This window comes from Poecilia reticulata, chromosome 21 (genome assembly GCF_904066995.2).
Source record: "Poecilia reticulata chromosome 21, P_reticulata-male-v2, whole genome shotgun sequence".
Taxonomy (NCBI): Eukaryota; Metazoa; Chordata; class Actinopteri; order Cyprinodontiformes; family Poeciliidae; genus Poecilia; species Poecilia reticulata.
Window position 1 is genome coordinate 1,447,098 of NC_088850.1, and position 26,577 is coordinate 1,473,674.

A 26,577-nucleotide genomic window follows, 5' to 3' on the forward strand; every position below is an offset into this window, starting at 1 on the left:
ATGGAGGTTTCCATGGCAACAGCACCAAGGCGGATGCTGGCTTTACCTCCACGTCACATATAGTAATATAAATCCATCCTTAATTCAATTATTTGTTTTGAGTTTCGATTCTTAGCTTTTCATCCCACAGGTTTCCTGCCTCAGTTCCTCTATATTAATTATAATAAATATATGGAAAATAATAAATTTAATTCACCTGCTGCCTTCTTGTCTGGTTTCGTTCTCGGTTTCTGAAACGAAACCAAACAAACTAAAATCACTTTATTCCTGAAATAATCTAACGGCCGCCGGTCCAAACAGGAACATCCCGGTGAGGTTGGTCCAGAGGAAACCTTGGACCCGGTCAGGGCCGAGCGTGAGAGACGGACCCGATGCATAAGATCTGAGAGGTCAACAGTGATCTGATCTGTGCGTCCAGCTCAGAAACAAGAGGACAGGCGGAGAAATGAGCAGCAGTTTTAGATTGATTAGAAAAAACTGAAAGGTTTTGATTTGATTTAAACACTTTTTCATTTAGTTTAACGTTTGAAATCTTTCAGTATTTACCTGCCAGGTTGTTTAATCTGTTTACCTGCACTGAGTTTATGAAAGGAACACATTTTGCTGAACAATCTGATTTTCCCGTCAATTAAACATTAACCAGTATTGATTATCCGTTGCCGATAAGGATCAATAAATTGCAACACGTTGGACTCGTTCAACCCGGACCTTTGCTCCCAGAGGTCCAAAGCTCGGATCCGGACTCGGATAAAACCCGGAGCGCTCCAGAGCTTCGGCACAGAGTCTCCTGTCCTGCAGTCGGTCCAGGTCTCTCAGTCCTCAGTGAAGATGAAGTCCAGTTTGTTCCTGGTGGCGGTGCTGGTGTGCGGTCTGGTCAGCGCTCAGCAGGGCGGTCTGCCTGAGCGGGTCCAGAAGCTGGAGGCCGACAACGACGTCCTGAGTCGGTTCTGATGTTCTTCCTCAGACTTTAGCTGATTGTCTGTTTGAGTTTCTCTAACTGACCTTCTGACCTCCTGCAGCCAAATCCAGGGTGGCGTTCTCCGCCGCTCTCTTCGACACCAACAACTGGACCACCAAGGGCCCGAGTCCAACTGATGAAACTCTGGAGTTCAAGAGAGTGATCACCAACATCGGCAACGGATACGACCCGGCAACAGGTGGGCAGGGAGTCACTGCGATACCTAGATTAGGGTTCGCAGGACCAACTAAAGTCCAGTGTAACCCGGGGGAAAAAACTGCCCTTAGTCCCGCCTTGCAGCTCCATTGGTTAGAGTGACAGTCGGTCACAGCGCATTCAGCCAATTAACACACCTGAGGTAGTTATTCAGGCTCCAGCTTTCCCCAGTCAGGTGTGAGGGGAGAGCTGATCATCCAGAGAGCTCAGAGCCATGAAGCCTTGTTAAAAAGTCTAGTTAACTAGCAGGCTGGTAATTTACTGGTGTTGTTTATTTTAATCCAGGCCAGGTGACCCTCTGTAGGGTTAAAGGCTGGTCAGCTTCTGACAGCCGGCTGGAGAACCTGAGACTCGCTCCATCCTGGTCTGGTAGGAGGCTGATGGTCGGTATCATTTCTCCTCCATCTCACCATTCAGACACACAATCCACTATTCACCTCTTCATCTGAAACGACTTGCGCTTGGACATTGTCATCTCAAATATCTGGACAATTCAACCATGGACGTTTTGAATGTGTGTCGGTCAGACACTGTGGGGAAATTTAAGACTGTGTGAAAGATCTACTGCAGTACTGTGTATATTTATTTAGTATTATTTGGGGTTCTATGCATGTTTGTCTTGTGCTGTTCACTTTAATTTTCTCTTTAAAATACATGGTATTGAAAGCAGTTATTCTTTTGCATTGTTTTTATTGGTTACTGATAACGGATCCAGTAGATGAATTTAGTCTTCTGATTTATTCCATCTAGTCCTCTTGTACATTAAAAAGTGCTACATCAGCAGCAGCTTAAATGTCTCCCAGAACCAGAACCACTGACCCAGATTCTCTTCCTGCAGGCGTCTTCACCGCCCCGGTCAAAGGTCTCTACTACATCCAGGTCACTGGAATCGCCGGTCCGACCGGTGAGCTGCACGCCGGGCTGATGAAGGACAGACTGAACATGTTCGCCATCTACCACAAAGCAGGAACCCAGGCCGGCGCCTCCAACGCCATGGTGCTGGCTCTGGAGCAGGGAAACCGGGTCTACGTCCAGCTGTGGGCCGGGAAGACCATCGCTGACCAGGGCCGCCTCAGCACCTTCACCGGGTTCCTCGTCTTCCCCATGTAGATGAAGGTCACCAGCTGCAGGACGTCTGCTGGACGGCTGTCAAATTTAGAGCACTGATGAATAAAAATGCAATCTGCAGATCTGTGAAAGAAAAAAACTCCTGAAACCAACAGGCTGCTTGTTTGTTTTTTTCTCAAATCTGTTGAATCCTGTGAGAAATCAGTCAGAAAGAAACACGTTCAATATTTTCAGTCTTTAAATGTTGAAACAGATAAAATGTGAACCAAACAGAAATGCTTGGATTGGATCCCAGGAGGCTGTTTGTTTGCTTCCTTTGGTTGGTTCAGCAGGTTATCGACTCGTTTCACAGTCAGAACCGTTAACGTCCAACAGAGATGGGAAGAAAATCAATCACCTCTGATGGTGGGAAAAGCTTCCAGCCGGCCGCCGGGCTGACCGGGCTGATGTTCTGACGGTCAAACCCATTCAGAGGTTCTTTTATTTACTGTATGATCCCAACAACATCAAACCAGCTGCTTTCCTTCTGGATTGAAAGTCTGCAGCAGGAAACCACCTTGAAACTCCCGGTTGGTGTAAAGCCGGTTCACTTCGTTACTGTACATCAAGCTAATCATCGGTGAAGCTTTTTAAAGTAAACCAGCTCAGAGTTGTTGCTGTTTTTGGAATTTTTGAAAATATTCTCATCAGTAGGCTGAAGTTTTCCAAAATAAAAGCATAATATTCATGTTTCAGGGTTTGCTGAAACAATTAAAGAAGAAAGCAAGATAATGTCTTGAAGTTTGTTCTAAGTCGATACAAACATCCTCTGTTGGTGGAGGTTGCATCATGCTGTGGGTCAGCCCCAGTCCTGGACAGGCAGGCCTTTAATATTCAGTTTTTACACGTTAGATCATCTCAGTGGACGGGACAGAAATAAATAAAACTCAGTGATCCAAAGCAGAAATATTATGGGATGTGACGACTTATAACGATGTAAATAAAATGTCTTTAACGCTCGGACCCGTCCGTGTGGATAGCAGGGTCTAATTAAAGCCTCTGAAGTGAATCAAAGCTCTCCTGCTGTGCTTAATGGAGTTCTTCCTTCTGTCTGAAGCATAAAATATGCAGAAAAGCTGAAATTTAATCACTAAAAAATGATTTTTATGACAGGATGAAGGTGAAGAAGATGAGAATTGAACTGTTTATGCTTTGACATGAAATAAAAAATATATTTTAAGATGTTTTGCTGTGACATTTTTGTCTGTTTCCTCTGTGAATCGAACTCTGAATGTTTTCCACTCAGTCGTCAACAAACAAAGGGCCCCTGTCGCCATGGCAACCAGGATGAAACGCGCTTTAATTGTGTCGTTCGTCTCCATTCTCCTCCTGAGTGACAATAATTCGCCTCGCAGTTTCTTTGTTTCTGCTGTTAATTAGTGTTCGTCACCTGAATTAGTCACCATGGAAACGGTGACCTCTGTTGACCTCTGTCATGAGGAAACGTGTGGAAGACGATGCAGGACCAACATCCTGCTGGATTTTCATCTCTAATCTACAAGCAAACAGATTTTCAAGACAAAACTGAGACTTTGGTGCTAAAAATGGTCCGTTGGTCGGATCAGAACCGGCAGCGGGAGTAAGAGCGCCGACTTCACTGGTCCTGAACATTCAGAGAAAGTTGAATGGAAGAAAAAAGTGCAACAAAATATTAGGAGAATATTAGGAGATTCAAAAAAAGGAGAGTCAGAACCAGAACCAGAACCAGACGGTTCCTCTCAGTTTTCTCTCCAGGTGACGGTTTGCTTTTCATCGTGTTCAGAGTCTGAAGGACGAGCAGAAGGAACCAGAATCCATGTCGGTTTGAGTTCAGAGGGAAATCTGGTCCCATATGATCTGCTGGTTCTGGTTCTGGTTCTGGTTCTGGTTCTGGTCCACTGGGCTTTCCAAAGTTTACAAAGTGAACATTCGCTGTTCGCTCTCAGTCTGGATTTTAATTCAAACATTTTCTGAGACTGAGAAAAATAAACAAAAAACAGATTTTATTATTCTAATATTTAATGTGCCGTTTTTCCATCCATCCATCATCTGATTGCCTGAAACGACAGAAACTCATTACTGGATGCATTTAATTTCCTTTTCATGCAGATTTCTGAGGCTGCAGCTCATTAACGTCATAGATTAACACCAAGAGTTAATTGAAAATTAATGCAGAGAAACAAAAACATCAGATTAAGACCTGGAAGCTGGCCAGCGTCTCAACACTCAGTCTGGATCATTTCCCTCCGCATCGCTGCTGATTATTGGAACCAAAATGACAAATTTGTTGCTGTATTTGCTGCAGCATTATTGAGACGGACTGGAGAAGCTCCGGTCCAGGTTTAAGGATAATTAAAAACCTAATTAAAACCTTTAAAAACAATTCAAACTGATCAATTAAGCAGAAGGCATAACGTGTGTTAATGGCGCAGCTGGTAATTAAAGGAACAAACGAAAGGAGATCCCAGGAGGAACCAGGTTGAGATCCGAGTTACCATGGCAACAGGGTCAACGTTTCACCCCAGGAGACAAATGAATCCTTTCTGACTCGACAGGAAAAGAAAAGAGACGAGAAACATCAAGAAATTCAATTTTAATCAATTAAAAGCAAAGTCTAGAGATGGTAAAAATGTGTTTTTAAAAGATAAAAACTGTTTTTTCTGAAGATGATTGTGAGAAGGTTTAGATTTAAAAGGTTTCCGTGACGTCACCATCCTGCTGCTGACGCTTCTGGAGGTTTTTACAGGAAACAAACTCCAACCTGATGACGTAATTCAGCCTGTCAGTGAATCTTTACAGAGTAGAAAGTTTTCCTCCTTCAGGCTGATTGTTACTTTAAACCTCATCGATTCTTTTATTGTTTCTTTGTCTTTAATAATCTAATAAAATCAGATATTATGTTTAAAAGGTTTTCAGCTTCACTAAATAAACGCTCAGATCTTGTTTACCTGAATATTTCAGAGCTTCCTGTTCACCAACACGCCTCGATTCTAGAGAAGTGAGGATGTGTTCTGCAGACGGTTCGGACCGGTTTGTCGGTACCGGGTGTTTGGGCCGGTGGTTCGGACCGGGCGTGTCTGGGTGAGCAGCCAGCCTCTGAGGCATTCAGGCTTCCTGCCAGGACGAAATGTGACGGAGAATCGTAAATCATGTCAGCCTCGCCGCTCTGCGGTTTTCACACGTTTCTCAAAGAACCGGATCTTTGTTTCGGTTCAGAAAAGTGGGTCACTTTAGAAACTGGATTCATTTTATATTCAAAACTCAACAACTTTACAAATGATCAAGAAGACGATTAGATTCTGAATGTTTTTTCATATTTCTAACTTTAATAGAATAGAATAGGACTGCATAGGATATACTTTATTCTAAGTTTAATTTCAAAATATTGAATTTTTTCATCAGTGAATTTTTTAATTTGAAATTCCAAAATTTTGACTTTTTTGTCAGAATTTTGACTTTAATCTTCTGACATCAAATGTAAGAATTATGAAAAGAAATGTGACTTTTGACATAAAAATCTGAATCTTTAACTAAAACTCTGAATCCTGAGAAGCAAAATGTTTCAGTTCCACAGATTAAAGATGTTTGTGTGACTGCAGGGCCTAAAATAAGATAAAAACTTTTCTCGAGCTGATTGTTGTCTAAAGTACAAAGTGAAAGAAATGTTTGTTCTCGTGAAACTATTTTCCTGGTAATTAGAACAAATTCCCGTCAGGCAGAAAGCATCTGAAACACGTAGGGCAGGAACCACAGGCTCCATCAATCTGTTCACATCAGGTAACAGGCTGACGCCTCGCAGCTGCTCCACATAACCAACATAAATCTGAACCAAAGCTCTTCCTCTGCCTTATCGATAATCTGAAAACCAGAAGGATTTTATTGAACTGATTTTTGTTTTTTGTCTTCAGGTTAGCAGTTTGGTGGAAATCGTTTCATTCCCGTTGCTCCCACGATGTTCCCCATCATTAATTCATCTCCTCTGAGTTTTCCAGACGCCTCCAGGCCTTAGGCTCAAACCCAGCAGGGATTATTAGACAAACATCAATGAGAGCCAATAATTCAAAGAGCTGCAGGTTGTTTCCTCCCTTCACCGTCTGAGTTCACCTCAGGTCGCTGCACAATCGGCTTTATTAACCAAAACCGTGTGAACAGACAGACAGACAGACAGACAGACATCGGATATAAATATGTAGACTTCATATTTGGTTAAAAAACATAAAAATAAACATTGTTTCTGGTAGATTATAATAGTGCAAATGTTCCAGTGGAGGATTCGACTCCTCCAGTGATCATTGTGTTGATCACTGAGGCAGAAAATGTCTCTGTGGCGCCGATCCAAACACTGTGTGTCCAGCATGTGTGTGGTCTGCAGAGACGTTCTCCAGACTGAAAGAGTCGATGCAGTAGATATTCAGGCTTTAACTGTCCGACAGTCACAACAGGGACTGAAAACATCCAACAGTCAATGAATCACTTTTCAGACTGAACACCAAACTCTGACTTCCCTTGAGTAAAACTTGTAGATTAAGGCAAATGTTTCATTATTTAAAGATAAAATATGTATAGTAAGTATAACACATTGTAAATAGTAACAGTGAAACAACCTGAGAGACTCTGAAACGTGAGTTTCTCTGTAACTGCAGGTTGAAAATCCTGAACAGCAGGTCTTGGACGGCGCTCATCTGTTGAACACGAGGAGGCAGGTCGGCTCCTGCTGGAGCTCGTCTTCATGCGAAACCTTCCAACAGCTGAGATTTCATCAACTTTCATCTGAGTTTTAGGGAGTTTGACGCTTTTTTTAAAAATGGTCGTTGCTAAAACATCCATACTGGCATTTAGTCACAACAAAAGCTAAAATGTTTTCACTCGTTTGGTAACATAATGTTGCACCTTCATGATGATCCACGTCATAGTGCATCTAAAAGCCTTAATTACAGTCAATACTAGTAGTACACTGTGATGTAGTATTGAGAGGCTGTGCTGCATCTGAGCCCTGAGCATATTTAGTGCTGACTCTAGTCGATTTAACCGAGGACTGGTAGAGATTGAATGTATGTTAGTGTTTGTTGGTTGAGTAGAAGGTTTTCCTGAACTTCTGCCTGAAGATTTTGCCTATGAAGCCGTACATCACCGGGTTCAGGCAGCACTGCAGGTAGGCGATGAACTCTGTGATGGACAGGGCGGTGTGCCAGCGGTCATCCTCTTCACACGCCCTCTCCTGTAACATGGTGGTGGTGTCGTACAGCAGGATCAGGTTGTAGGGCAGGTGGCAGGCCACAAACACCAGCATTATCCCCGTCACTGTCTTCACTGCCTTTTGTCTGGGTTTTGTGGCCCTGTTGTCCGAAGGCCGACCCGTTTCATTTGGGGATTTGCTGTTAGTTGGGGTGAACTTTTTGGTCAGTAGTTTGATGATGATGGAGGTGTAACAGAAGATGATGATGAGCAGAGGCAGGAAGAAGCCGACAGCCATTTGGACGCTTGGAACCGCCACTTTCACGATCTGGGACAAGTCGTGGTCTTGAAACCGAAACTCACAGACGAACTGCGGCGACGCTGAGGAGTTGCTGTGTTTTTCACCCTCCAGCATGTAGATTGTTTCACTTGTTGGCTCATACAGCTGGTAGAAGTAGAAGGTGGGGACAGAAAGCAGCAGGGCAAAGACCCAGATGGACACACAGATGATGGAGGTTTGTTTCGTCCCTATGGAGCTTTTCTGACGGCGCAGAGGACTGCAGATGCTGACGAAGTGCAAAACGCTCATCCCAGCGACCAGCAGCATGCCGCTGTACAGGTTGATGCTGTAGGATCCCTGCACCAGCTTGCAGGCCGCCTGGCCCATCGGCCACGACAGCAGCTCGTTGTAGATCAGGAAGGCCAGCACCACGGTGAACAGCAGGTTGGTGATGGCCAGGTTGAGCTGGAAGACTTCCTGTACCTCCAGCTTGTGTTTGGTCTCAAATGCAAGAGTCATGATTATTACAACGTTCCCCACGAGGCCCACGATGCAGATGATGGAGTAGATGTAGGAGCCGAGCAGCCAGTTCATGCTGTTGCTGCTGCTGAAACTGCAGGGCCCAGGCAGTTCTTCGCTTTCAGTGGCATTAAAACCTGCCTGGATGAAGGCTGAGTCCTCCATGCTTCACTGGAACAGAGAGAGAGAAGACAATCGAGATTTCTTCATTTTATATTCGACTCAAGTTTCCATTTTGCCCTCTGATCTTTATTCTCCATCATGACCAACCTGTAACTGTGTGGAAGGTTTTAAAATAAAACAGCCAAAATTACACAAAACAATACAGATACGTATCTTTTCCAACAGCATGAAAATATTAGAAATATTAGAAATGAACGTCCAGCAGTAGAACCACAGCCTGGTTCTGTTGGACCTCATCACAGCATGTTGACCGTCACAGTTCAGTGTTTAACTGGTTTAACTGGTTTAAAGATCAGGGACTTTAAACTCCTCATCAGAGCAGGTGACATGTGGAGAACCTCAGGGTTCAGTCCTGGGTTCCTGCTGTTCAGTATCTGTTTGCTGCGCTGGTTCAGGTCGTAACGAGGAATCCGATTCATTTTCATAACAATGGAGATGGCACACAGCTCTACGCACTAAACAGATGCAGAACCAATCAGATGCACTAAACTGCTTCGGAAACAAACTGGAGCGGTTCTTACAGATCAAGAGTCCCACAGCTTCAGTTATTACAGCGTAAAACTGATCTGAGCTTCAGAGACACATAAAGACGGTTACAAAGTCGGCCTTCTACCACCTGAAGAACATTAAACGACTAAAATACCAACAAGGTCTGGAGAAACTCATCCAGGTGTTTATGTTGCTACTGCAATATAAAGTTTTTATTTGTTTTTATCATGTGAAGTACTTTGAATCGCCTATTGTAGATATGAAAAGCAAAAATTAAAAATAGTATGCAATCAAATTTTATTGTTTGAAAGGCGTTAATTAACTTTACTGCCTGAACATCAGCAGGACGAACCAGTCAGTCAGTTATTTACTCTGATGTCATTAAATGTGACTCAACATAAGCAACTTAGAGTAAAGTTTGATATGTCAGTTCAATATTAAACATGTTTCTAAAACTCTTTAATTTGCTTAATTAGTCCAGTTCAGAAATATTCTGATGCCCAATAAAACTGTTTAGTGCAGGGGTGTCAAACTCCAGTCCTGAAGGGCCGCTGTCCTGCAGTTTTTAGATGTGCCACAGGTACAAAACACCAGAATCAAATGGCTTAATTACCTCCTCAGTTCTCCAGAGCCTTGCTAATTACTTAATTATTCTATTCAGGTGTGGTGCAGCAGAGGCACTTCTAAAAGTTGCAGGACACCGGCCCTCGAGGACTGGAGTTTGACACCCCTGGTTTAGCGCGTCTGTTACCGTAAGGCTGGATTATTATAATTCTTTAACACCATAAAACTGAAGGAATGAATCGGTTTGGATCAGAGATCCTGCAGATGATTTTTCTTTTCACCTGGTGTTTATAACTGTTTATCCTGTAAATTCAAACAGAACCGGCCAGTACCGCACCATTTTAGGACTGGACCCAGTGATGTTTCAGATCAGTGTTTTTCAACCACTGGGCCGCGGCTCACTAGTGTACCGTGAGCGATCGTCAGGTGTGCCGTGGAAATTATCCAATTTCACCTCCCGTGTTTTCCGGACTATAAGCTGCTACTTCTTTCCTACATTTTGAACATGCGGCGTTTCTGTGTATTTTTCTTCAACCACCAGGGGGCTCTTTAGCAGGAAGTGAATCATTTTAAGTCAAAATTGTAAATCAAAGAAGAACGCGCTAATTTTCATTTAGAACAAGCACATGCTAGCAGCCATGCTAGCAGCCATGCTAGCAGCAGGCATGACGGAGAAATGTTTTCAAACTCATATGATGCAGCTTCTAAGTTCAGGAGGATCAATCTAGCAGTACAGGAGGGAAATAAAGCCGCTGCATGTAAACTCAGTGTGAACGAAACCGGATATGGAGACGGAGAACTGCGTCCTTAATATATCCAGCACTTATTAGGACGCAGCTCTCTGCTGCCCTCTGCTGGGTCCTTATGGGAAACCGGGAGCGGCAGAGATACCAGCGGCCTGTAGCCCGGTGCGGATGATATATGTAAGTGTCCCCGGGGTTAAAAAATGTGAAGGTACAGTTTATAGTATGATGCGCTCATAGACCGGAAAATACGGTAATTGGTCTTAAAAGATTTTTTGAAAACGAATTAATTATCTGCAAATAATGCCATCTTTGAGTGTCTGCTGTAGTAGCGGCATTATCATGTCATTTTCTTACCACTAGATGGCAGTAGGTACAGAGCATTTTACATTGAAACAAGAGAATTAGTGATGCATGAATGTAACACCACAGTGTTGTTTCACTGTTTAGGTGTATGTTTGAAGTGGACATGTTAAGTGCAATTTGAAATAAATGTAAAATATGATAAAAATACATTTTTGTGTTTATTTGGTTCCTATTTAAGAAACTTTGATAAGAATGACTACATATGTAATATAGGCGGCTACAGAGTATCTTTGTTTCCATTTTTGGTTGGTGGTGCCTCGAGATTTTTTCAATTAAAACAAAGTACCTCGGCTCAAAATGGGTTGAAAAACACAGTTTTATAAAACGTCAAGATGAAGGATGGATATTTTTAAAGAGTTTGCACTAAAAGCTGAGCAGCAGGTTTCTGTGTCCTCATTTAGCCTCATTCCAGTGGGAGCCGAGGAATCCAGACCATAATATACACAAAGAGTCACAGACGTTGCTCACACTGAGTCAGACGACACCTGAGGACTTCAGCCAAACTCCCTCCGAGCGATTATACATTCTTCTGCTTCTTGCAACATAATTACTCTCACTTCTGTGGAAAAACTTCAGACTTTATGATCTGAGCTCTCAGGACATTATTTTGATCTAAACACAAAAACTGAACTGATGAAAAGGCCTTTAAATTCTCCGCCACCCGGAATAAAATGGAGAAAGATTAAAAACGATCGTCTCTCATAACTTTGGACCAATTCAAGTCAATTTTAAAGGACAGAAAAGACAGAGACATCGGCTGGCTTTGCTCCTGTAACTCATGTCTAATAATGTCTGTAGTTTATGAGTTTGTTAAATGAAATAAACATAAAGTTTAGAAACAAAGAAAAGTTTTTATATTTTCTGTCCTTTGAGTTTTTGAAGCATCGTCCAGATTTTTTCTACAACTTTTCCTCCAATCGACAGAAACACAAACCGTAGAGATTCAAACACTAAAAACAGACAGACAGGAAGATGCTGGGTGAACAAAACACCTGAAACAATGTCAGAGATTCTGCTTTGTTGACCTTAATATTTATTGGTCTTAAATATAACGTAAATCATATTAATCATAGTATTGTGCAACAATACCATGAATAAAAGCTGCTGATCCAGTAGAAGCTGCACTTTCCTCCAGTTATTCAAACATCTTTTCACTTTCAATAAAAGCAACACACCCTTTGAAATGATCGAGATTTTATCTAATAAATCAGGCATCAAATTAATTTTCTGCAACATTTCTCTCATGCAAAACCAGGATTCTCACCTCCTGAAGCTGATTCAGTTCCTGCTGTGTGTTGATTTAAAGCTCAGACAGGAGAAGCCGGTCGTTCAGTCAGAGCTGCTCTCTGGGTCAACATGACCCGACTGATCATCATCATCATCATCATCCTTGTAGCTTCGCTGCTTGAGAAAACGAAAACACTCAGAGGGACGTTAGGAACAGGTCTGACCGGTCTGACTCTCCTGTCGTTCCACTGCATGTCCACTAGGTGGAGGTAATGCACCAAACATGTGCTCTGTTCACATTTATCTCCATGATCTGCACTTTGGATCATATCTGTGTTGGAACGGCCTAGTTAAAGTCCAGACTGGAATCTCAGTCAAGGTTCAGATATTTTTCTCTCAAACTTCAGATTCGCTAAAAAGGCGACTGGGAGAAACTTTGAGGATGAAGACATGACTCATCCTGTCATTCTGTTGGTTCAACATTACCATCTAGTGGCCAACAGTAAAACTACATCTGATTATTATTAGTATTATAATTATTCGTTGACTCATTTATATTTTAGCAAAACGCTTTTTGAGGACAACAGAGATGAAATGTTGAATTAAATTTCCTCTCCTTTCTCCTTTTCTTCATGTAGCTCAGTAACTGAGTTGATAACGACTTGGACTGGATTCTCCCATTGAAGTGAAAGTTGTCTGTGTTGGAACAAATCTGTGGAGAATTGATCCACCTGTAAGAAGTGAAAGAAGAAATGATCCAAAAGCAGAACAAAGATGCTGGTAAGCCAGACTCCATGTAAACTGTTAATAACGGCCGAAATGAACCTTCAGAAACACATAAAGACGGTTACAAAGTCGGCCTTCTGTTACCTGAAGAACATTTCAGGGTTAAAGTCTCAAAAAGAGCTTAAGAAACTCAGCCATGTTTATTTTTTCACTGCTATGTAATGTAATATTTCTTGCTTGTTTGTTGTTTTATCATTTTATCATGTTAAGTTGTTTGAACTGCCTCGTTGTTGAAATGTAATAAAAATATATTTCTTTACCAGCCCATTTTCATGAGAAGTGAAATCTGAAGTCAGTTTCGCTTGTTTGGTTGATGACACTCAGTTTTATTGATCATTTAATCTTGATTATTTTCTGATCAGTTGATTATAACAGAAGTCTTGAAGACATGAAACATCTGGAGGAAAAACGCCTCCAACAACGATACAAAGAAACTAAAAAAGGTTTAAACTTTGAAATGTCATTTAGAGAAGAAACGCGCCAAAACAATAACATCAAAATTGGAAATATTTCGTGACAATGAAAACTTTGTAATTCTTCACAAACTTAAAGCTGAAAGATGAAGCCAGATGTTTTTCTGGAGCCTCTGGATCTGTTTGGTTTCTGCGTTTTGAGGTGATTCTTATGAATTGATGCTTTAAAAGTGTTTTCCTGTTTTCACTGGAAATCCAAACAGGTTCTTAGAACTGGATCAGCACAAGTACCAGTTATGTTTTAGAAAACTTCAGGATGAAGGACAGACGTTTCAAAGAGTTTGGAGAAAAAGTCCAACCGGTCCATTATCTGATATGAAGCCAAACATTGTGAAGACATGCTGACACGCTGCGTGTTTATAACCATCTGTTAGACACGGCCTGCCTTGTTCACATCAGGAAGGAGGCCTGCAGTGCATTCCCCAAATATGCAAATAGTCCAAAAATGAGACGAATCAGGGAAAGTTAAAAATAAGTAAAGTGAAAACAACTGGGGAGTTTCAGCTCCACGGGTTCGACCCGTCCCTGATGTCAGTCAGAGGTTTTGCTGTTTCTTATACGCCGAAGCGTCAGCGATGTTCAGCCGCAGTCGGATCGCAGAGAGCAGCTCTGACCTGGAAACGATCGGCTGCTTCTGTCTGAGTTTAACTCACCAAACTGAGGAGGAAACTGTCTGAATCAGCTGCAGAAGGTGAGAATCCTGATTCACTGCATGACAGGAATGTTGCAGAAGTTTTTAGTTTTTAGTCTGAAGTTTGGTAAAATCTCAATTGTTTAAAGATTTTGATTCTTTTTGCTCCTTTGGAGACTGAAAAGTTGTTTGGTTTTCATGACCAGCAGCTTCGGTTCATGTTATTGCTGCAGTGATAAATATCTAGATCATTTAAGTTTATTTCTAAAACTAAGCAGAATTCCTGATATTTTTTCAAATGTTTTATTCACTAATATCTTGTTCTGGCATCAATCTAGGATAGAAAATAACTTCATAACTTTCTATTCAATACCTGTTTAGTTTTAATAAGTAAAGTTTTGGATCAGCTCAGTGAAAGTAGCAGAGACGTAAAGATTCATAAAATGATTTTCTGTGGAAATACAGACGATCTTCATGTGTCTAAATGGTTCAGAAAGTTTCTGTAAACTGGATTCATCTGCAATCAGACATGTTTACACAGATCCTTCAGGTTCCCCTGTTGGTATAACCTGTGTAAAGCACCACAGGATGTATTACTGCCATTTGCATGAAAGGTTCTCCACAGATAAATGTTTTATATTTGCATATGTTATGATCTGCATTCCTCCTTCCTGATGTGAACAAGGCAGGTTGTCTGGAAGAGATGCTCATGAAAAGACAACTTAACAGAATCTGGATTTTCTCTTTAAGACTTTGGAGATAGAAGGTATAAAAATATTGCAATAAATACGTTATCAGTTTTTTCCTAAACTACGTGAAGTTTTATAAGGATTTGTATTTATTTAAAGGTCATTTTTAATTGACTAACTTTAGTTTTATTTTTCCATTCCTCCTTCCTGATAAAACAAAGTCTTAAGAGATTCTTTTAAACGAAAACCATATGAACCATCTAATCAATAACCATGTTATTGAAAACCCATTTATTTCAGGGACTTTATCATATAAATTAACTGAAAAATATTTTCCTATCAGTTTCAGCATCATGGTTTTATAGAATTTTCTTCACCAAAGCTTTCTGCATTAATTCATCACCAAAGTTTTTCTAATTGGATAACATTTAAAAAATAAAACAACAAACAAATCCCTCACTCAATGTTGTTCCTGGAGAATATTTTAACTTGTCTTTAATGTCAACGTTACCGCCCCCTGCTGGTTTATCACGAACAATGAAACATTTTTCTTAATCGCTGCTTTTGTCTCATATTTTAATAAAGTTTCTCTTTAACTTTTATTGCAGAAAAACAAGATGAACATCTCCAATAACTCCGATCCAGCCGAAGAAAACAATGAAAACTACAGTGATGATGGTGGTTATGAACCTTGTTCTAACAGTGTGAACGTTATGGTTGGACCTTACATTCACTCCATCATCTGCATCCTGGGCTTGGTGGGGAACAGCCTGGTCATCCTCACCTATGCCCTCTACAAGAGAACCAAATCCATGACTGACGTCTACCTGCTCAATGTGGCCATCGCTGACCTGCTGTTCGTGCTGGCTCTACCTTTCATCGTCTACAACGAGCTGTACTCTTGGCCCATGGGGCAGGTGGCCTGTAAGCTGCTGCGTGGTTCCTACAGCGTCAACCTGTACAGCGGCATGCTAATGTTAGCCTGCATCAGCACAGACCGCTACATCGCCATCGTCCAGGCTCGCCGGAGCTTCAGGTTACGCTCGCTGTCGAACAGTCGCATCATCTGTGCCCTGATCTGGATCTTTGCCTTAATGGTGTCTGTTCCCACTTTCCACTTCTACCATTGGTACGAACCATCACATAATGACATCATCTGGTTCAACGGCACCGAAGAGGAAGAGACGACAGATCCACAGTACGTCTGTGAGTGGAAATTTGATGACAGCACCACTGCTAGCAGAGTGAAGGTTGCTGTTCCCAGCACCCAACTGGCCATTGGCTTCTTCCTGCCGCTGCTCATCATGATCTTCTGCTACACCGCAGTCATCATCACCCTGCGGAAAGTAAGAAACTTCCAGCGACAGAAAGCGGTTCGAGTGGTGATGGTGGTGGTGCTGGTCTTCATCGCCTGCCACTTGCCTTACAACCTGGCTCTGTTGTATGAGACTGTCCGTTTGTTCGAACACAGCCATTGTGACCAGCAGGACTCCCTGCGTACGGCGATGTCTGTGCTGCAGACCGTCGCCTACCTGCACTGCTGCCTGAACCCGCTGCTGTACGCCTTCATCGGAGTGAAGTTCAGGAGCCACTTCAGCAGGATCTTCCAGAACCTGTGCTGTGTGGGTAAGAGGTACATCGCCCCGCGCCGCTCATCCAGGGCCACCTCCGATATCGGCATGTCCACATTTCGCCATTCAGTGAATGTTACTGCTGAAAACAGTTCGTCTTTAATCATGTGAAGATGTTTTTCTCAGAGGCTCTGATTGAGACATTCAGGTCTTTAATATTCAAACTGGACTTTTACCATCAGCATGATGGATTTAGAAAGGACTAAAAAAACATGACAATATCCATAAGTTTTGGTTTGTTGAGCTGATTGTTTCTCATTCTCCATAAAATTTCTGGCTACTGTTGACAATACTGTGTATTGTGAGGCATAATTATGACTACAGGTACCTAGCCTTAAAATTTTACTAAAAAGCAGCTAAAAAATGTTTTTTTGTCTAAAAGAGTTGAGAAAGTTATTAAAAAGAAAGAATAGATGTCCAGACAATTGATTATTCAGTTGATCAGATGGATAAACCAACCTGACTTACCACCTCTCTGTTATGGATAAATTTGGACAGAGATAAAGAAATCAGATGTTTTATTTTACAGATATTTTGCTGGACTGACTAAAACAACCTTCAGATATTTCTGATGCCCAGTTGAAAGCTGTGATATGTTGTAGTAAGAAGATCCTGGTTTAAATCCCAGCCTGGAGTTTTTCTTTCATGGACTTGATGTTCCATCTCCCTGTGAGAGTACGAGTTCCCTCTGGGTACTCTGGTTTTTACTGGTCCTTAGGTGTGTGTGTGTGTGTGTGCGCGCATGTGTGTGTGTGTGTGTGTGTGTGTGTGTGTGTGTGTGTGTGTGTGTGTGTGTGTGTGTGTGTGTGTGCGCACACGTTTGCTTGACTATCTTTGTGAGGACTTTCTATTGACTTCCATTCATTTCTACAGCCTAAACCTGACCTTTACCCTTTTCCTAACCCTAACCATCACATACCTAACCCTAACCAAAACTCAATTCATACCTTAGTCTTAACTCTAACCCCTGACCCAAAAACAGGATTTCCCTTTGTGGGGACCAGGCTTCGGTCCCCACAAGGAGCAATTGGTCCCCACAACGTAGTGTCAGGAAAATTGTCCCCACAATGTATTACAAACGCGCGCGTGTGTGTGTGTGTGTGTGTGTGTGTGTGTGTGTGTGTGTGTGTGTGTGTGTGTGTGTGTGTGTGTGCGTGTGTGTGTGTGTGTGTATACATGGTGGTTTGTCCTGTCTCTTTGTTTCCCTGTGATGACTGATGACCTGTCCTTTACTGCGGCTCAGTAGTCATATCGCCATTGTACTTGATGAAAATATTGTTTCCTTGTGTAAAAGTTTTGTGTGTGTGATGTGAAGAGTTTAGGACTGAGGCTGCAGCCCTGTGCTGCCTGTGAACTCAGCAGAAATCTTCTTCCCGTCTCAACCTGTGGTCTCTGAGAGGAAGTCCAGAACCCAGTTTCATGGGGGTTGGTGTTCCCAGTTCTCCTTAAAGTTATGTTTACTTAAAACTACAAAATGTGCACTATGCAGGAAATCAAATAATAAATCCAACATATACCATTATTTGAACACTTATCTCTCTATTGACATGAGTGCAAATGTATAGAGAAGATGAGGTGAGGAGCCCTCTAGTGTTCAGGTGAGGTATGACGTTTTTTAAAATCACATTTGACCAAAAAGAGCCACAGACACTCAGAAAACCTCAGAAGTGAAAACTGTTTCTAACAAAACAAACATAGATATTTAGTGAACTGTTTGGAATATAGACCATAAAATATGAAAATAGTTACATTAATGTAAAAATAAAACTCAGTGAATCAGACAGGAGCTTAGAAATTAGCTTTAAATAATGATTGTGTGTGAGACCCCAAAATACACCTGTCCTGTCTGTCTGTGTGCATTTCATATGTTTTTATATTATGTTTTTTTTTTTTTAGTGATTTACTCTTGTGGTTTTGAAATGTGCTGTAGAAATAAAGTTAATTGACTAAAGCAGAACGACTGGAGAGTTTTTGTGGTGAGAACAGCCCAGTTCCTCTGAGGGTTTGTGTTTCATTAACTGCTGAAGCAACAGGAATGTTTAGCAGCAGTTGGATCATTTTGACACTGAAACTGACTTTGAAACCATCGGCTCTTTGTGTCTGACCTTTTATTCAACACAGGAAGGAGGAAACTGTCTGTAAATCAGCTTCAGAAGGTGAGAATCCTGATTTATCACAGACAGAAACAGAAATATTTCACTGTTTTATGATTTTATACAATCTTCATTATTTTAAATGGTGAATTGAGAGTGAGAAGATTTTTTTATTGAATGACTGTGGAGGAACGTAGAGCTCTTCTACTAGATTAGCAGTTTGTTTCATGTTATTGTTGCTTATTTAATTATATTTAAGACCGATAAAGATTTCGCTCTGTCACTCGAGGAAATGAAATAATTTGACTTAATATTCATGTTTAGATGTGAGAAATAAATAAAATGAAGGTCAAATCAGTTGAGGCAAAGAACAAATTTAAAGGAAACATTTTAATGTTTACACACTCCTGCTTCATGTTTTAACTGAGGATTTTTACCAATAGTATTGCGTGTTTCTGTCATTTGTATGAAAAGTTATCTGCAAATAAAGTTTGACTGACTGATAGTTGTCACTACAGAATGAGAGTTTATCAGTTTCCTACCAAATAGGAATGATAAATATATCTGTGTGTCGTCACCTTCATCCCTTACTTTAACTTTTGTACTTTACACAGACAGTCAGGTGAACTGACTCCGAACTGAACTCTGTGGTCCTTCATGACAAAATGTAGAGCGTGAAGAGTCAGAGCTGACTGTCATGCTTCCTCCCTCTGGCAGCTCCAGATTTTACACATTTTATTTTTCAATGTAGAAGATTCAAAATATTCCTCTATTATAACGTTAATATCGTTGCATAAAGTTCATTAGCAAGTCTTGTTTTATGAACTGCAAAAATTAATAGCCAATTCTGCATATTAATTGTACAACTATGTAGAATTAAAAAGAAAGAAAACCTCACTGCTTTGAATGTTTTCTTTGAATGTCTTTATGTCAACATTAGCGAGACCTGCTGGTTCTTTGTGACTATTAAAACATTTTGCTTGGAATCAATGTTTATTTTTGTTAATTTGACACATTTTAATTAACTTTCTCTTTGGTTTTTATTACAGTGAAACAAGATGAACTCCTCGGATAATTTCACAGACTATTACAACGACGACGACGATCCTTATTATGAACCGTGTTCTTTCAGCGACAGTAACAGTGTGAACGTTGTGGTTGGTCCTTACATTCACTCCATCATCTGCATCCTGGGCTTGGTGGGGAACAGCCTGGTCATCCTCACCTATGCCCTCTACAAGAGAACCAAATCCATGACTGACGTCTACCTGCTCAATGTGGCCATCGCTGACCTGCTGTTCGTGCTGGCTCTACCTTTCATCGTCTACAACGAGCTGTACTCTTGGCCCATGGGGCAGGTGGCCTGTAAGCTGCTGCGTGGTTCCTACAGCGTCAACCTGTACAGCGGCATGCTAATGTTAGCCTGCATCAGCACCGACCGCTACATCGCCATCGTCCAGGCTCGCCGGAGCTTCAGGTTACGCTCGCTGTCAAACAGTCGCATCATCTGTGCCCTGATCTGGATCTTTGCCTTAATGGTGTCTGTTCCCACTTTCCACTTCTACCATTGGTACGAACCATCACATAATGACATCATCTGGTTCAACGGCACCGAAGAGGAAGAGACGACAGATCCACAGTACGTCTGTGAGTGGAAATTTGATGACAGCACCACTGCTAGCAGAGTGAAGGTTGGTGTTCCCAGCACCCAACTGGCCATTGGCTTCTTCCTGCCGCTGCTCATCATGATCTTCTGCTACACCTCAGTCATCATCACCCTGCGGAAAGCCAAAAGCTACAAGCGACACAAGGCGGTCCGAGTGGTGATGGTGGTGGTGCTGGTCTTCATCGCCTGCCACTTGCCTTACAACTTGGCCCAGTTGTATGAGACTGTCCGTTTGTTCGAACACATTGATTGTGACGAGCAGGACTCCCTGCACACGGCGATGTCTGTGCTGCAGACCATCGCCTACCTGCACTGCTGCCTGAACCCGCTGCTGTACGCCTTCATCAGTGTGAAGTTCAGGAGTTACTTCCGGAGGATCTTCCAGGATCTCTGCTGTGTGGGTAAGAGGTACATCGCCCAGCGCCGCCTCCCCATTGATGGGACCAATGAAGATGGTACGTCTTTTAGCATGTGAAGCTAATAGTCTCAGGAGCTCTGATTGAGATCTGATTGAGATCTTCAGGTCTCCAAAGCAAAATCTGACCACAAAGGGAAGATATTAGAAAGTATTTAAAATAAAAATCTAAACATTACAAACTGCTGAGGTTTCATTGTGTTGATTGTTGCTTAGTTTCCATAAGAATCTTGGCTGCTGATGAACATGTGATCTGCATGAGGTAAAGTGATGTGTGAAGGAAATAACATCTGTTTTGAATACGTTTGGACAAGACATCAAAATTTCAACATATTTGTTTGGACTGTTCCAAAAGTATCGCATGTTTCTGATGGTTCAGAGTTTTTAGACGAAATGTCCACCACCCTCTGAAAAGGACATGTTAGACTGTTTATGTACAAAGCCTGTTTTAGTATGATACGTTATCTAGATGACTCCACAGCGCTTCACGCTACATTCACCCGTTCACACACATTCACACGCTCATGGCTGTGAGCTACTACATCGTAGCCTGAACTGCCCTGAGGCAATTTAACCAAATAAATCCTGCAGGTTTTACCTGGAAACTCAATAAATGAGTCATGATCCTCTGTAGTCAGATTCACATCCTTAAACTAAGAATTTGTTGAAACACTTTTAATTAAATTTCCAGGTTGGAGTCTATCTGTATCTTAACCTTTCAAGCATTCTCTAAATCTTCTCATCCATTTTCTTGATTTTGATTATGAAATTTGACAAAAAAATCATGTTAATTGCTGTTTTATAAACTTCTCAAGATCTTTTGTGTTCATTAGTTTTTTAATGTTATTAATTTTATTTTTATTTTTAAAGCCACAAAGTGATTAATAACTATAAGGAGATAAAATCAATACTGATGGAAAAAGCAGTAAATTAATAAAGAAGCACCAAGAAAATCCTCTCTGGAAATGTTCTGCAGGTGGCAGAAGGCTGGTTTTGTAATCGTCTTTATGTGTCTCTACAGGTTCAGGTCACTAAACCTGTTTAACTGTTGAAGCAGCTTTTTAAATGATTTTGCTGATAAATGAAAGGTTGGAAAGTTTAGCTTAAAGCATTTTGTCTAGATTGTTTTGTCAGCATTGGGTTTGTCACTGCAGTGTAAAGTTAATTGTTTTTTGTTTATTTGTTTGTTTTTCATGTGAAACATTTTGAATTGCTTTGTTGATAAAATGTTACTACGTACAAATATTTTTCCTTTTCTTTCATAATTGTAATTTTTATATTGTGGAATCAATTCTTATTGTCTGACATTCATGTATCATTAAACCCTGATTATTTCCGATCAGCTGATTTGAATAATGTTCTCATATTAACCTTTTTTTTGTTATGTGTTCATGATTTGCTTCGACAGAGAGCTCCAGGTTCTGTTTCTGTCACTTTGCCATCATGTTTGTACATGTAGTTCCGCAGTTGTCCACTGGGGGGTGAGAATGAGTCGATTCACCTATAAGTTGTTGAGAAGAAGTCGGACCTTTAGTTAGTAATAAAGAGAGCAGCTGAAGATGAGTTGTGGACAAAATGCAGCAGAACAAAGCAGAAATATTAAAGGAATAAAACATTGATGATTCTTTTCTTTGACTTCTTGGAGCTTCGCATCACGTTATAATGTTGTGTAAAACACTTTGAAATGCCTTGCTGCTGAAATGTGCTATAGAAATAAAACTGGATTTGATTCGATTAAAAACAAACCTGCAGTGTTGTTTTAATTCTTTCATGCATGTTTGAAAAATCATTTAATCTTTTCATAACCGTCTCTTCCAGAAAGCCTGACTTTGTTTGCAAGAGGAAGGAGGAACGCAGATAATAATATGTGCACATATTGACAGGAATAAAAAGTAAAATTCAGTGTAAGTACAGAGGAACTTAAAAATGACCTTTAAAACACTAACGTGGAACAACAGTTGTCACAGATCACATAGTTCCTAATATTCCTCTGAGTGATTTTGTTTGTTTAGACGCTGAAGCAACAAGAAGGCATTTGCACAGAAGCAGCTTGGAAACGATCGGCTGCTTCTGGCTGAGCTTTAACTCGCCGCACCGAGGAGGAAACTGTCTGAATCAGCTGCAGAAGGTGAGAATCCTGATTTAACAGCCACTGCATGACAGAAACGTTGCAGAAGATTTTAGTTTTCAGTCTGAAGCTGGATTGTTTGGTAAAATCTCAATTGTTTTAAAGATTTTGCTCCTTTTACTCCTTTGGAAACTGAAAAGATGTTTGGTTTGAATGCAGAGATCTTCTGTTGACCCGGCAGCTTTGGTTCATCTCATTGCTTCGCTGTGCAGTGATTGTATTGTTTAGATTGTATTTAAGACCAACACATATTACGGTCAACGAAGCAGAATCTCAGATTTTCTCAAAATGTTTTATTCACCCAGTATGTGGAAATAATACATGGGAATGAAATAATTTAACTTAATATTCTAGGTGATATTTAATTGTGAAAACAGTAAAATGACCAATCAGTTCAGGAAAAGAACAGCAGGGAATGTAAGGAAGCATTTTATTTGGAAATACAGTTTAAAAAAGTTACCTCCTGCTTTGTGTTTCAGTTTTTTACAGTGTGCTTCTGTCATTAAATGAATCTACATTAAAGTTTGATTGATTGATTCTGTTTCTTCAGAATGAGAATTTTAGAAAAGTTTAAAAGACAGCAAAGAAAGAAACTGTAAACATCTTGCAGTGAATATTTCATCAGTTTATTACGATGATGTTAATGTTAAAAAGTGTTTCTAATCTCTGAATTGACCTTCTATGGAAACCTGATTTTGAGTAAACATATTTACTTAAAGGTCATTTTTAACTTCCTCTGGCTCCATTATTCGCTTAACATTCATGTGACTCTTTGCGTATAAAAGTTTTGTGTTTTTCCTTCCTCTTGTGAAAAAAGGCGGCTGTGTAAAGAGATCTTGATGGACACGTCTACACAACCTGTGTTGGCTTCAGCTCAGAACATGATGATGTTCAGCTTTTTGTTCAAACTATTGGAAACATCCGTCCTTCATCCTGAAGTTTTCTATAACGTAACTGGACTGAGAACCTTTTCTAGTGGAACTTCCTTAAAGTCATAAGAAATGTCACCTCAAGGCATTTAAACCACAAACAGAAACAAATTGAAGAATTACAGTACGACAGCCTTGAAGTAATAAAAGCCTTAATTGCAACATATTTTAATTAACTTTCTCTTTTTATTACAGTGAAACAAGATGAACTCCTCGAATAATTTCACAGACTATTATAACGACGACAACGATCCTTATTATGAACCGTGTTCTTTCAGCGACAGCAACAATGTGAACGTTGTGGTTGGTCCTTACATTCACTCCATCATCTGCATCCTGGGCTTGGTGGGGAACAGCCTGGTCATCCTCACCTATGCCCTCTACAAGAGAACCAAATCCATGACTGACGTCTACCTGCTCAATGTGGCCATCGCTGACCTGCTGTTCGTGCTGGCTCTACCTTTCATCGTCTACAACGAGCTGTACTCTTGGCCCATGGGGCAGGTGGCCTGTAAGCTGCTGCGTGGTTCCTACAGCGTCAACCTGTACAGCGGCATGCTAATGTTAGCCTGCATCAGCACCGACCGCTACATCGCCATCGTCCAGGCTCGCCGGAGCTTCAGGTTACGCTCGCTGTCAAACAGTCGCATCATCTGTGCCCTGATCTGGATCTTTGCCTTAATGGTGTCTGTTCCCACTTTCCACTTCTACCATTGGTACGAACCATCACATAATGACATCATCTGGTTAAACGGTACTGAAGAGGAAGAGACGACAGATCCACAGTACGTCTGTGAGTGGAAATTTGATGACAGCACCACTGCTAGCAGAGTGAAGGTTGCTGTTCCCAGCACCCAACTGGCCATTGGCTTCTTCCTGCCGCTGCTCATCATGATCTTCTGCTACACCGCAGTCATCATCACCCTGCAGAAAGCCAAAAGCTACAAGCGACACAAGGCGGTCCGAGTGGTGATTGTGGTGATGCTGGTCTTCATCGCCTGCCACTTGCCTTACAACTTGGCCCTGTTGTATGACACCATCATTTATTTCGAACATCGTGATTGTCACGCTGAGTCTTTACTGCGTACGGCGATGTCTGTGCTGCAGACCGTCGCCTACCTGCACTGCTGCCTGAACCCGCTGCTGTACGCCGTCATCGGCGTGAACTTCAGGAGCCACTTCAGCAGGATCTTCCAGAACCTGTGCTGTGTGGGTAAGAGGTACATCGCCCCGCGCCGCTTATCCAGGGCCACCTCTGATATCTACATGTCCACAGTTCGCCGCTCGGTTGACGGGTCCAGCAAAACCAGCACATCTTTTCTTACGTGAAGATGTTTGTGTCAGAAGCTGTGATCTTGCCATGGAGGTCTATAAATGCCAAACTTGACTAACATGAAAATTATTTTTATTCTCAAGCACAGTTCAGCTATAAGATGTTAGACTTAGAAAGGACAGAAATAAAAAATAACTTCTTTATCTGTGTTAATCGTTGCTCAGTTTTCACTTTTCCGTCCAAAAACACAAATTTAAGGACCTAGAAACTGAAAATCTGGAAACTCACCAGTTTTTACCACATTCGTCCCTCACAACCATAAGTGGTTGTGGCCAAACTGCTCAACGTTTAATCGGCCAAACGGTACATTGTAGAGATTTGAATCTTGTTATGTAGGTAGATGCTCCAAAAAGCAAGTAAATAAATTCTCTTAAATATGTCCTGGTATGTACAGGGAGGTTGCTGTTCCGGGTAATTTCATCCACTTTTCACATTTACACAACTCAAACCTTGGAGTCTTCCTCCAATGGTGAGCTATGGGCTTCAGCTTCTTTCAGTATGCAGTTAAGAAATGGGAGATTAAAAGTTATCAAAATCTTGAGTTTTTGGGCATGTCTAGGGGGAGTAGCCAAATTGCGACCTTGACATGCTCACCAAATCAAAGGAAATGCTAGAGCAAAGAAGACTGAATTACACCAAACTATTCTGAGTCATCCAAGTTGTATACTGGATGATGCTATGTGGCTGTTCGCTGACATCATCACATCCTGTGTTTATACGTCTGGCTAAACATCGATCTGCTCCACATTCGATATGATCAGTTTTCATCCTAATATTTAGTGGGTGTGGCCTAATTCATCCCCCTACAATATTTTAACATTTCAAACCCAATCCCTGCTTTGATCAGCAACAATGAAATTTGGTATATATGTGTAACTTCCCACAGGAAGTTGGCCATTTTGGATCAAAGTCACCATTTTGTCTCTTTTGCACACGTATCTGAGCAAACTCCTCCCACTGCTTTTTTTGTTTGTTTGTTTTGCATGTGGGCGTGGCCAAGCCTCAAAGCCTGACCATTCGCCATAAAACATCAGGGTGGTTTGATGTCCTCATGCAAACTGCCAGCTTCATCACACTTTGTGTCGTAGCCGACCAGCAATCGTCTCATTAAGATAGTCAGACATCACTTTAGCCCCGCCCCCTTCCAAAACGAAGTCACTTATTCAGCTGCTGAACGTTTTCCTTTTGGACTTTGTCTTGTCCAGATTTTAACCTGTCAGGTGTCAGAACAACATGATGCTGAATCCATCTGTGTCTGGCGGTTTGGCGAATTCTAATCCTTTGCAGTTTGCATAATGTGTTCAAAAGCCTACAGGAAGTCCTCGCCAAAATACCGTGAAACAGGAAGTGACAATAACTCCTACCAGTTTTTGGCCCAACTTTGAAGACTTGCTGCTGGACTCATAACTGGACTGAAGGCAAATTGGGAGATTCGCCAAACACACCACCTGGTGGACATGCGCGTGAATTACATGAGAGCGTTCATGATGCTATGTTACTGTTGTTGAGATATTATTTAGTTATTGCATAGAAAAATTAAATCTCTACAACCTGCATTATTATTATTATTATGTCTACATTTAGCAATATTAGTTGTTTATCATTTTAAGTTGTTGTTTCTTCTGATGAAGTCATTGTTTTAATTCACTGTGACAGAAAGATAAACCCCAACATAACCCCACAGGCAGATGCTGCCACCACCGTGCTTCACTTTGGGTTTGTCCAGATTTGGTCTCATCAGACCAGATCACATCCTTCTTCAAGATCTGAGGTTATTTTAGAGCAGGGGTCACCAACTCCAGTCCTCCAGGGCTGCCACCATCCTGCATCTTCAGATTCAGCTCTGCTCCAAAATGTCTGAATTTCCTCACCAGCATTCATTCCTCTCTGCAATAGGCTGGAAATGAGCAGTTTATTTGATCCAGGTGTGTTTGAGCAGAGACATCTAAAAGTAGCAGGACTGGAGTTGGTGAGCCCTGGTTTAGAGGTTTCCTTGG

At 41.3% G+C, this 26,577-nt stretch overlaps 2 protein-coding genes and 3 pseudogenes across 4 annotated transcripts; 4 read left to right on the forward strand and 1 right to left on the reverse strand.

Moving 5' to 3' along the window:
- Positions 1-8: 8 nt before the first annotated feature.
- On the forward strand, positions 9-2,507 carry LOC103457141 (complement C1q-like protein 2). Its single transcript, XM_008397094.3, has 3 exons — positions 9-940; positions 1,020-1,157; positions 2,013-2,507. The coding sequence occupies exons 1-3, from the start codon at positions 829-831 to the stop codon at positions 2,282-2,284; spliced, it is 522 nt and encodes a 173-aa protein (XP_008395316.2). The 5' UTR covers positions 9-828; the 3' UTR covers positions 2,285-2,507.
- Positions 2,508-6,328: 3,821 nt separating this feature from the next.
- On the reverse strand, positions 6,329-11,957 carry LOC103457142 (C-C chemokine receptor type 6-like). The gene is made up of 2 exons (XM_017302172.2): positions 11,844-11,957; positions 6,329-8,405 (listed from the first exon to the last, which is right to left on the reverse strand). The coding sequence occupies exon 2, from the start codon at positions 8,397-8,399 to the stop codon at positions 7,317-7,319; it is 1,083 nt and encodes a 360-aa protein (XP_017157661.2). The 5' UTR covers positions 8,400-8,405; positions 11,844-11,957; the 3' UTR covers positions 6,329-7,316.
- A 3,039-nt stretch (positions 11,958-14,996) lies between these two features.
- LOC108165751 (C-C chemokine receptor type 6 pseudogene) lies at positions 14,997-17,875 on the forward strand (annotated as a pseudogene).
- Positions 17,876-18,085: 210 nt separating this feature from the next.
- LOC103457143 (C-C chemokine receptor type 6 pseudogene) lies at positions 18,086-21,908 on the forward strand (annotated as a pseudogene). The gene is made up of 2 exons (XR_014085669.1): positions 18,086-18,172; positions 19,159-21,908. The product of XR_014085669.1 is annotated as a C-C chemokine receptor type 6 pseudogene (transcript).
- Positions 21,909-22,198: 290 nt separating this feature from the next.
- Positions 22,199-25,397, forward strand: LOC145549815 (C-C chemokine receptor type 6 pseudogene; annotated as a pseudogene). The gene is made up of 2 exons (XR_014085668.1): positions 22,199-22,318; positions 23,443-25,397. The product of XR_014085668.1 is annotated as a C-C chemokine receptor type 6 pseudogene (transcript).
- The last annotated feature ends 1,180 nt before the right edge of the window (positions 25,398-26,577 follow it).

What these genes read in the sequence shown, in the direction of transcription:
- LOC103457141 (XM_008397094.3), top strand. Translation starts at nt 829, where the DNA reads ATGAAGTCCAGTTTGTTCCTGGTGGCGGTGCTGGTGTGCGGTCTGGTC. An exon ending in GGCCGACAACGACGTCCTGA is followed by an intron (nt 941 to 1,019) that starts GTCGGTTCTGAT and finishes GACCTCCTGCAG; the next exon opens with CCAAATCCAGGGTGGCGTTC. An exon ending in CGGATACGACCCGGCAACAG is followed by an intron (nt 1,158 to 2,012) that starts GTGGGCAGGGAG and finishes CTCTTCCTGCAG; the next exon opens with GCGTCTTCACCGCCCCGGTC.
- LOC103457142 (XM_017302172.2), bottom strand. Translation starts at nt 8,399, where the DNA reads ATGGAGGACTCAGCCTTCATCCAGGCAGGTTTTAATGCCACTGAAAGC.